The 12,124-nt window shown below is 33.7% G+C and overlaps 1 protein-coding gene across 2 annotated transcripts; it reads left to right on the top strand.

The window, feature by feature from the left end:
- Positions 1–19: 19 nt before the first annotated feature.
- LOC127709048 (short-chain dehydrogenase/reductase family 9C member 7-like) lies at positions 20–10,454 on the top strand. Of its 2 annotated transcripts, none has more exons than XM_052214375.1 (7): positions 20–74; positions 1,767–2,032; positions 3,177–3,374; positions 6,931–7,083; positions 7,672–7,865; positions 8,910–9,146; positions 10,145–10,454. In XM_052214375.1, the coding sequence occupies exons 2-7, from the start codon at positions 1,792–1,794 to the stop codon at positions 10,250–10,252; spliced, it is 1,131 nt and encodes a 376-aa protein (XP_052070335.1). In that variant the 5' UTR covers positions 20–74; positions 1,767–1,791; the 3' UTR covers positions 10,253–10,454. The 2 variants fall into 2 exon arrangements, with proteins under 2 accessions (XP_052070335.1, XP_052070334.1); XM_052214374.1 differs by having other exon boundaries at positions 26–81.
- Positions 10,455–12,124: the final 1,670 nt, after the last annotated feature.

The raw sequence follows: 12,124 nt of genomic DNA, 5'->3' as shown, positions 1-12,124 counted from the left end.
TGGTACTCTAGGCTATTTCCGGCTACTTTCACTTTGTATGGTTCGATATCGAGGACGACAGACTTGATTATTTTGTACGATGTAAAGTATTTAATAAGTATTGAACTATCAAATACACAGTTTTCAAAACACTACTTTGCTAATCACGCATAACGAAATGTTCCTTGGTTCTTAGATTTATGCATTCATTATACTGTAAGACGTCATAATTATTTGCATTTGGAATGCAAACATAAAGTGCATTGTTAATAGCTCAGTTTAAGGATCATAAACTAAGTTGGGTTGATATGCACCCTCTCAGGTAACAATTGATTGATATGGACAATAGAAGAACAATAGATATCTACACAGCAATATTTGATTTAAAGAGTGTAACTGAGTGGACAGTATCAAAAGTAATTCAGGTGTTGGTTTATCTTACCATCATATGCAGTGACGGGAAAAAATGCCCAAACAGATTTTATCTTTCTGAAACACAAAATGCATTTAACGTTTATATGTTTAGTAGATTTTAGACCTTAAAACTTTTCCAACTGCACAGGTTTGTCAGTACTCAGAGTAATTTTCTAGGTGTAAACAAAGCCATTTGTTGTGATAAAAGACCTTAAAATCGATAAAAATGTATTTGTAGTTCTTAAGAGGAGGCAAAAAATTGATGTGAAGGTATAAATAGAAATGTGATGATTTAATTTGTCAATGGGTCATAGATTTTCATCTTTGGATTACCTCATGTTGCTTTTTACTTTAAAAAGTGATTAAAACTTAAATTATAAATACTTTGCTAATTTAATGTAATCAATCACATAACAATTAAATCTAAATTCAAATGCAATAATAGTTTACATTAAATTATTACTTTCCTTTAAAGTAATCATGAAAACTTTGGATTACTTATGATTACATTGTATACTTTGATATAAAAGAAACTGTTTTTTTTACATTTTATCTTCACATAAAAAAACTTATTTTAGTGAAAAATTGTGTTTTTAATATATTTTATATATACCACATCTCCTTATTTTTATGTTATTAAAAAGCTTAGAAAAGGAGAAGAGTGTACTTGTGCTTGTCATAGTCTTTTAATGATTTTTTTGCCTGTTTAGGAATTTGGTTTTGATGTTTAATTTTTAAATTTGTATGTTCAATTGATTATGATTTCATTCACAACTCATCTACACTTGTCATACAGTTTGAGTCTATCATTTAGGATCATATTTGTAACTGAGGATGTTTGTATCAAGCAATGTGAAGCAAACATTTAATGTTGAGTTTCTCTCTCATTGACATGATCAATATCTTCCTTCATTTATATATATATATCCATAAGTTGAATTGACACAACACCCTGAATAGAAAGCAAAGTATTTATCTCTGTGTTTTGATCAGATTTATTTTTGAATTTTTGAAAGTTAACTTTTGACATTTAATTACTGTAAATTCAGAAATTATTGCGTGCATTTATTATTGCGATTTTTCAAGAATGGACAAAAATGCGAGTTTAATTATTGCGATATCATGAAAATCTGCATACAGATATATGTAACAGACATCAGAATACGAGTTCTTGTTATTGCGATAGTCACCCAGTCGCATTATTCGCATTAATAAAAACCTCGCAATAATTTCTGAATTTACAGTATATGTTTATGTGTTTTTCATATATTTCACTTTTCAAGATAAGGTTAGAAAAATGCACCAACAATTCTAAGAAAACTCATTCTGAGGTACAAAAATGTATGTCAAACATTTGTATTGTTTAATTACAGAGAGCTATAGCTGCAAGCTATCAGAATGGACAGCATAAGAAGTTACCTAGGAATGGGAATCAAGAAGTTTATAGGATTCCAGGCTTTTGAACTGACTTATCTTGGAGTATTGGCAGTGCTCCCATTCATTGTAGTCCAACCATTCATCGCCAAAACTATACTGTTTGTAGCTTTTCTCATTATACTAAATGTAGTGTATCAGAAACTTACCTTCAGACGAATAAATACAGAGGAAAAATATGTCTTCATAACTGGTTGTGATACAGGTGATAATGTGTTTTCATTATTATAACAAAATAAAGAATCACATTTAGCATTAGTAAAAGATATTTTGTATTCCAACTGTATGTGGAGGAGAAGTGTGGTGATAAGGTCCAAAATAATACCTTTATTTTTTGAACTGAAATGAAAGTAGGATCGCTTTGTACATGTTGTAATGTGACATTTAATTTTTTACCATTTGAAAATGCTTGTTAAAAATGACAAAAAATTGCAAGCATTTAAAAATAAACTCAGAGTGAGTAAAAACACATGTAAAGCCAGAATAAAGGATTCATAGTCTCTGATTATTGACTTTTCAATTTGAAGTAAACATCAGGTAGATTGGAACCATATTTAAATAGAATAATTCTTATGGAATTATGATCAATGGCTTAATATTGTGCCCAATCAACATGGCAACTGTTACTGATAAGAAATAACATTTATATCAAACTCAAAGGATACTTACTGTATGTATTTGTCCTCTTCATGTTTAGTAAAATAAGCCTACCACACACTAACTCAAATGTGGAGTCATGAAATTAATCATCAATCACTTATAAAAATGGAAAACAAATCATCACACCACCTATGTAACTATATTGAAAAATTACTGTCATTTTCTTGCAATGGTACAGGGACTTTCTCTATGAGAGATTTGGGGGTTATATCTGGTCATAGAACAACAAATCTGCCATTTGTATGACAGTTCTTCAGGTTACATCAATTAAACATTCCAGACAAAACAGACATCAAACACATAGCTTCTATATATCCCCCATCCACACATGCAGACACCCAAATAAACAACTGATGTCCTCTCTAATAAGTAGTATTCAATATTCTGTAGATGGAATAAAACTCATTTGATTTGACAGTATGTGTCAGAAATCTATAGGTCCAACAGATCCTAGCAGATCTCTTTTTATATTTTTGTTAGCCTTTTATAATGTGAATTGAGCTCAATGCTCTCCTAACACTAGCATCCCTTGTCCATTGAGATGTGACAGTAATATATTTAAATCAACATCACAATAACATTACAGCTGGAATAGGAATATGTCTTGCTTAAGAACCAAAACTTTCAGTATTTGGTTGTTAAGTATTGAAAAATGTTATTTTAAATTTGTTTTTTGTTTACTCTAAAAGGGTTTGGGAATGCTGTGGCTCGTCGTTTATCAGGAGAAGGACTGTCTGTATTTGCTGGATGTTATAATCCTGATGGAAAAGGAGCCAGTCAACTTAGATCAGAGTACAGTAGTATACAGATTATAAAGCTAGATATTACAGATGACAATTCTGTTGACCTAGCTTTTGCAGAGATAGAGAAGAAAGTCAGAGATAAAGGTATATACATATGAAAAATTGATATCAGCATCATAAACAGAAGCAGAAAGACATTGCCACAAAAAATTGAACAGAATTTTAATACTGAAGAAAACATAAGAACTGTTTTTGGTCTGACAAACTATAAATTTTATGTAGCAAATTGGTGTACATTTCTTAAAAAATTCAGATGCAATGATAAATAATAATCAATCAGTCTATTAAGCCAACAGTTATAATTAATGGACAATTCCTGTATTATATAAAGTGGATTAATACTGTCTCAATAAATTACTATATATCTCTGATTAAATAAGGCAAAGTTTTCACCAATTAATGACATACTTTCATTGTATTTTTTAAATGTGCATATTGAATTAATTTTGAAAATGTACATTTCATCAGGAGAGCCATCATAATATCATCTTCAAGGAAAGGGTTGGATCATGATTCTTTTTGGCCTAATTACTGCTTGTGTATTTTTGTAAATTTTGATTTTTACTAAAAAAAGGAATTGTGACTACTACAACATATCACTGAACAAGGAATTGTAACAGCAACTAACTTGAGTAATAATTGTTAACAAAATTTGCATCCCATGTTTAGTCTTCTTTTAATTATACAAAATTTCTTTAATGTAATATGTAGAGACAACAACATCTGGGTTACCGCAAGGTGATAGTTTTATTGAGTCTACATGTTTCGCCACTTACGGTGGCGTCTTCAGGACAATTTAAACATAGAAAACAAATACTGAAGTACATGAAATGCGGTGCATATGGGGTTACAAAGGTTAACAAGACGTAACGTCACAATAATTGATTTGACAACTTTAAAATGAAAGTGAAAGTAAAAGTTAATAATGCATTGTCAGTGTTTTTTCCAAAATGGACAACACCTCACAGGACATTCCGTACCATTCCAAAAGGCTTCACTCGGAAAGAGGTACTACTTCCAATTGCGTCGGGAATGTTGTAAGATGTATGGTAGTCGCACATGTAGGGCATGGTGGAAGTTGTGGTGAATTGGTTACATTTTGCGGTTGTGGTACACTATCCATGTTGCAAGTTTATTTCAACAATAATCGTGCGGTTCTGCGGTTCAGTAAGTTTTGCGGTGGTCTTCTTTTTCGTGGGTTTTCCTTTTCTTCGAGGTATGGGCGGTTTCTTCAGTGAGGTTGGTGGTAGAATGGAACTGGTCGGTAGACATGAGGCTAACGGTTGTAACTACAACGCAGGACGGCTAAGGTGGATCGTGTGCGGATGCAGGGGTTCACAGAAAAATGAATGATTTGTGACGAGTGAACCAACACCTTCTAACGGAAAAGCTGGTAGAGTAACCAAGATGGATACCGAAGTATGCTGCGGTTGTCTTAAAACCTCATGGAAATGTAATATGTAGAGACAACAACATCTGGGTTACCGCAAGGTGATAGTTTTATTGAGTCTACATGTTTCGCCACTTACGGTGGCGTCTTCAGGACAATTTAAACATAGAAAACAAATACTGAAGTACATGAAATGCGGTGCATATGGGGTTACAAAGGTTAACAAGACGTAACGTCACAATAATTGATTTGACAACTTTAAAATGAAAGTGAAAGTAAAAGTTAATAATGCATTGTCAGTGTTTTTTCCAAAATGGACAACACCTCACAGGACATTCCGTACCATTCCAAAAGGCTTCACTCGGAAAGAGGTACTACTTCCAATTGCGTCGGGAATGTTGTAAGATGTATGGTAGTCGCACATGTAGGGCATGGTGGAAGTTGTGGTGAATTGGTTACATTTTGCGGTTGTGGTACACTATCCATGTTGCAAGTTTATTTCAACAATAATCGTGCGGTTCTGCGGTTCAGTAAGTTTTGCGGTGGTCTTCTTTTTCGTGGGTTTTCCTTTTCTTCGAGGTATGGGCGGTTTCTTCAGTGAGGTTGGTGGTAGAATGGAACTGGTCGGTAGACATGAGGCTAACGGTTGTAACTACAACGCAGGACGGCTAAGGTGGATCGTGTGCGGATGCAGGGGTTCACAGAAAAATGAATGATTTGTGACGAGTGAACCAACACCTTCTAACGGAAAAGCTGGTAGAGTAACCAAGATGGATACCGAAGTATGCTGCGGTTGTCTTAAAACCTCATGGAAATGTAATATGTAGAGACAACAACATCTGGGTTACCGCAAGGTGATAGTTTTATTGAGTCTACATGTTTCGCCACTTACGGTGGCGTCTTCAGGACAATTTAAACATAGAAAACAAATACTGAAGTACATGAAATGCGGTGCATATGGGGTTACAAAGGTTAACAAGACGTAACGTCACAATAATTGATTTGACAACTTTAAAATGAAAGTGAAAGTAAAAGTTAATAATGCATTGTCAGTGTTTTTTCCAAAATGGACAACACCTCACAGGACATTCCGTACCATTCCAAAAGGCTTCACTCGGAAAGAGGTACTACTTCCAATTGCGTCGGGAATGTTGTAAGATGTATGGTAGTCGCACATGTAGGGCATGGTGGAAGTTGTGGTGAATTGGTTACATTTTGCGGTTGTGGTACACTATCCATGTTGCAAGTTTATTTCAACAATAATCGTGCGGTTCTGCGGTTCAGTACGTTTTGCGGTGGTCTTCTTTTTCGCGGGTTTTCCTTTTCTTCGAGGTATGGGCGGTTTCTTCAGTGAGGTTGGTGGTAGAATGGAACTGGTCGGTAGACATGAGGCTAACGGTTGTAACTACAACGCAGGACGGCTAAGGTGGATCGTGTGCGGATGCAGGGGTTCACAGAAAAATGAATGATTTGTGACGAGTGAACCAACACCTTCTAACGGAAAAGCTGGTAGAGTAACCAAGATGGATACCGAAGTATGCTGCGGTTGTCTTAAAACCTCATGGAAATGTAATATGTAGAGACAACAACATCTGGGTTACCGCAAGGTGATAGTTTTATTGAGTCTACATGTTTCGCCACTTACGGTGGCGTCTTCAGGACAATTTAAACATAGAAAACAAATACTGAAGTACATGAAATGCAGTGCATATGGGGTTACAAAGGTTAACAAGACGTAACGTCACAATAATTGATTTGACAACTTTAAAACTCAATAAAACTATCACCTTGCGGTAACCCAGATGTTGTTGTCTCTACATATTACATTTCCATGAGGTTTTAAGACAACCGCAGCATACTTCGGTATCCATCTTGGTTACTCTACCAGCTTTTCCGTTAGAAGGTGTTGGTTCACTCGTCACAAAAAATTTCTTTAAGTTAAAGTTGGAATTTTGCTAAAGTTTTGATGTAAAATAAAAAATTCATTTTCATTGGTATCATTTTTTGTTGTTGGAGAAAAATTGGTGATTTTTAGTGTATCTTATTATCATGCAATCACCACATTCTCCTATAAAATTCAACAAAAAGCAAAATTTGACATGTATTTAATTTCTTCATTTCCCAAAATCCCACTAATGATAATAAATCCACAGTATGTTATAATTCTCTTTGTTGTAATGTTTTGCTACAATCTTTTGTATTTTATAGTGCCATAATTTATATTACATAAAGACTGATGTACTCTTACAGGATTATGGGCCTTGATAAACAATGCTGCTGTGTATGGTGTTGGAGATATTGAGTTCTCTCCCCTGGATGAATATAGACGTCTTGCTGAAGTTAATTTATTTGGTTTAGTCAGAGTTACAAAGAAATTTATACCCTTGGTTAGAAAATCCAAAGGTAATATATAATGATATGGAGTTTTTTAAATGAATTTTTCATTATATGGAGGTATAAATGTACATGGCCTATGTAAAATATTATGGTATTAGTACCGGTATATGGTAATATATGAATAAAAATGAGATACTGATAGTGAATATAAACAATGAGATATCAACCTAAGAATGCAACCATTTGTTGGCCATTAGTATAGTATAAAAATTAGATTTCCTAACTCATATGGATGGATAGACAACAGAGAAAAAAAAACCTCCTGACAGACAAATACAAGACTTAGGACAAGCACATATCAATTTGGATAGGGGTGCATTGGACTCCAGTCTTAATTGACTAGGATTGTTAGTTTTCCTTCCGAAGGTCGTGGTTCTCTCCTGGCACTCTGGCTATCTCCACCAATAATAACTGATGCCACAAAATAGCACAATAGTGCTGAAAGTGGCATTAAACAGCAATCAATCCATTTGGATAGGATAACCTAGTTTCATGGATACTCATCACACTTCTAAAACCCTAAATGGTTTAATATTTAAAACGTGATCAATATAAAATAGAATTTTTGATATACATCCTAAATGTATTTTAAAGGTAGAATAGTAAATGTAACCAGTAATAAAGGAAGGATAGGTATACCCAGTAATTCAGCATTCTGTATGACCAAATATGGACAAGAAGGATTTACTGATGCACTCAGAATGGAGATGAAAAAATTTGGTGTGAAAGTAATAACTGTAGAACCTGGTAATTTTACAGGATCCACTGCCATGCTTAGTAAAAATAAGGTTTGTAAATATTGCTCTATGTAGGAAAATTTTGCTCATTAATTTTATCTGAATTATTTGACATTCAAATGAGAATCCTCTATACTGTAGAACTGAAGATTTTCAATCTTGTATGCAAGTTTCATCATAAACTACTGTGTCCTGCATTCTTTACTATTTTAATTTACTCTGTCCTAGAAAAGAAGGGGGCATAATGTTTTCTGGTCTGTGCATTGGTTCATCTGTCCCATATCAGGTTAAAGTTTTAGGTTATGAGAGGTTACCATGAAGTAGTGGTCACACCAACATAGTAGTACACTTATTCATTATGTTGTGAAATTTTTGAATAATATGGCAAATTAGGATTTTGACTCTGATTTCACAATTCAATTGAACCTGGATAAGAAAAAGTGTGCACATGGCATCATATTCTGTTTTACTTTACTTTAAGAAATGGCAACTTTCATGTAAGTTAGCACAAAATGCCCTGCAATTATGCCTCCAGAGAGTACACAAAATATGAGTAAGAAAAGCAAGCACACATATTTAAAGCCTATTTGGGATAGTTATACTCCTTCCCCCTCAGCATGTATTTATACATTTATAAGAACAAAATTTACAAATATAAAATTTGTTTTCTTCAATTTTCTTAGGGTTAAGATATTAGTCTTGGTTCTTGGTTGTCCCCGCTTGGTTGAATATCATGACATAGTCCTGATTATTAGGTTTGCCGGAAAATATTTTCACCCCTGATACCTACTGCAGTTCTGTCACTCATTGGAAATTAACTTTTGAAGAAAATTCCTCATTTACAATTTGACCAAATTAGCTATATTTGTAGGTACTCAGAACTTGAAACTTTTTAAATGTGAGCTTAATTTGATAGAGAAAAAATAAGTTTATTGAACAAAAGCCGAAGAAAATTATATGAACTTTAAATTCCACGTTATGTAAAGAGATGTGTGATACAAATTTACAGATCACAACAGTATTATAAACTTTAGATGAATTAAAAATATATTTTTGAAAAGTCATTTCATATCCTGTAAAACTTTTGAATTACAGCTTCCAACATATGAGACTGAATTAGAAAAGATGTGGCAGAGTAGTCCACAGACAGTGAAACAGACTTATGGTAGAAGTTATATGGATGGGATGATCAAATCTATTGCAGACTATTCTTCCAAGTCCAGTAACTCTATAGCACCAGTTGTCAATACTATAGAAATGGCTGTTATATCTCAGAACCCGAATCAACGATACCTTGTAGATGGAAGTAATAGCCTTGTAGATCAAGACAATGTAAGTAATAGTTCATTCATAAAAAATATGTGTTGCAGGCAGTATACACAATACAACAAAATTCATGTCTGTTTTATTGGCCAATGGAAATTGAAAACAAATTTGTAGGAATCCTATTGTCCATCTGTTTATATTATTGTATGTTTTGATTGTAACTTTATATTGCTTGTTTTAATTTCCACTTCCATTCATACTTGTATGCATCACTTTGACTCTGACATTTTCAGCAGCATAGATGTTGAATTTGTTGCATTTTGAGTATCAACAATTGTTAAAATTTTGTGATTAGGTCAAGTTTAAAAGGTACCACAAATATTGATCCAATGATATTGGTAAGCAGTTGCATCATCATCAGTATTTATCAGTTTCTATGAGTTAATTTGTGTTCCTCCTTAATCATGGTCTAGTAACATTAATATGTTGTTGAATAAATGAATGTAAGAAGATAATGGGTATATTTCAATGAGACACCAACCCTGTAAAACAATCAAACTTAAACATCCATCAAGAATTTAATGATTGACAAATCACTATACCATTATGTCAAAGTCAAGACAATTCATAAACAATTTCGATAGAAACCATCAAAGATAGTAAAAAGGCGGATTTAGGGGTCCAGGGTGCCCAGCCCCCCCTTTTATGGAGCTACATTTATGGTTAATGTAGTCTTTTTACCTATTCCACTCCAAAATTGTCTAGTTTAAGTTTTCTAGGCCTTAACAGTTATGATTTAATGACTGATATTTTTGTATTTTAAATTTAGTTTTAGGATTTTGATATCGGAACAGTTTTGTAGTTTGAAAAATCTGAATAGTGGTTAAATGTTTGACATTGTTTTGTATTAACCAGTCCTACAATCACTATAAATAGAAAGTGATGGAAGAAATTTATTTTTTTTACTCTAATTTTAAATAATTGTATATGTTACTGATTGATTATTGTATTTTTTTTAATGTTCTTAGTAAAATAATTTTTTGTATACATGTATATACTTTCAGCTTTTGATTCGGCTGGGAAGTTTTTTACCAGAACGTGTCATAGATTTCATGGTGGATAGAGCTTACAGTTCTGATAAGCTGCTTCCAAAGGAGAAATCTGCCCAGTAAAAGTCATTAGTTAAAAGGACAATCTGTCTCTGAAGAGAAATATAATGGACTTTTTTTCACTTGCCACAATAATGTACACAGAATTTGCCACATGTGAACAAATCAAATTTGAAAATTGACTCCTAATTTGTTTTTCATAGTGATTTGTAAATTTTTGTAATTGTATTTATTTAATAAATATTTTCTACTACAACTGCCAAAATGTCTTTATAGTTTTTGTCTTGCCTGAGACATAGGAATTACAATCTGGGGGCCACAGCGACGGTTTAAACTATTTGTATAAAGCTTTATATTTCAGAAGAAAGAAGACCTGGATGCTTCGTACCTTTTATGCAGATACCTTATGTTAAGATGTTTCTGTCTATCGAAAGTCCATTATCCTTGACCTCATTTTCATGGTTCAGTGACTGCTTGAAAAAAAATATAGTTTTTTGTCATGTGCAATACTCAATTATTTTGAGTTCATGTGTAATAGGGTAACTTTATTTGGTATATGGCTTCCTCTACATGTCTGTCAGACATGGGTCACCTGACCTCGATCTCATTTTATGGATCAGTGATCAAGGTTAAGTTTATGTGTTCAAATCCGTGTCTCAGACAGTGTTCCAGCTAGGTCGTTTTCACAGGGCGGTCCGCCCGCCCTTTCCCGAGTGCCGCCCTGTGCCCTTTTTAAGATGCCCTGCCCTTTTTCGTAAGTCCATGCCTTTATTGCCGTAATATATTGATGAAAATACAATTATTCTACCTGTCGTCATATTTATGACAAGTTTATGACCCTTAGCTAATTAACATTTACAGCAGGTGTAATAAGTTGTGATTACAGATAATCCGCTTATCGACATCGGATGGGTCATTTATCCATTAATTAAACTTCATAATTTACCATTGTAATAATTTTTCTCATTAAATTCGGTCAGTCAGCATTTCAATTTCAATATTTCTCAAAAGATGAAAATTTGCGTTTGATGTATCCGTAGATCGTCTGTTGTTATGTCAAAGATTTTTTTTTATGAAATTGATCTTTTAAACTAGTTTTAATCCAGAAGAAAGTAAAAACAATGCTTGACTGTACTTTTCATTATTACAAATTACAAATCTATTAAGGAAAGCGTCTAAGTATGTACATGTAGTAAAAATACCCTGGTAGGGCCTTAAAATTTCTACTGGGCCCTTGGAAAAAAGTTTTGGGATCCAGGTTGGCCCTGGAGAAAATGTAAGGTATTGTTCCTGACTGTATTGCAGATCTAGTGTAGTATTTTAACTGACATGCACAATTCATTTCACTAATGAAATAAAAATAATTCTACAAAACGCCGCTGCGTAATATACGTCCTTGCATGGTCTCTTAAATACTGTTACCCAAAATAAGGTTGATTTTCATCTAGCGTAAAAGTTACTAAACCCCCTCAAAACTCCTAGCTGAAACCCCTGCAGTTAACATAAGGCAATGTTTGACATGCCCTTTTTGAAATATCAATCATCATGCTAAAGTGCCCTTTTCATGATTGGCTCCCTGCCCCTTTGAAATCCTAGCTGGAACACTGTCAGATACTATAAGCAATAGGGACACTACCGCTATATTTGGTGTATGGACTGATTCTAAGATGTACATGTCAGACTGGCAGGTTTCATCTGACCTTGACCTCATTTTTATGGTTCAGTGGACAATGCTTAGTTTTGTGGTTTTGTCTATTTCTCATATACTATAATCAATAGAGGCTCTTTGTTTGGTGTATGGAATGATTGTTTCATCTAACCTTGACCTCATTTTGACGGTTCAGGGGACAATGTTTAGTTTTTGTGGTTTGGTCTACCTCTCTGATACTATAATCAATAGGGGCTCTATATTTGGTGTATGGAATGATTGTAAGG

The sequence above is a fragment of the Mytilus californianus genome, unplaced genomic scaffold (assembly GCF_021869535.1).
Source record: "Mytilus californianus isolate M0D057914Y unplaced genomic scaffold, xbMytCali1.0.p SCAF_7, whole genome shotgun sequence".
In the NCBI taxonomy this organism is placed as follows: Eukaryota; Metazoa; Mollusca; class Bivalvia; order Mytilida; family Mytilidae; genus Mytilus; species Mytilus californianus.
The sequence above is the reverse complement of the archived record's forward strand: the minus strand, read 5'-3'. Positions and strand labels throughout refer to the sequence as shown.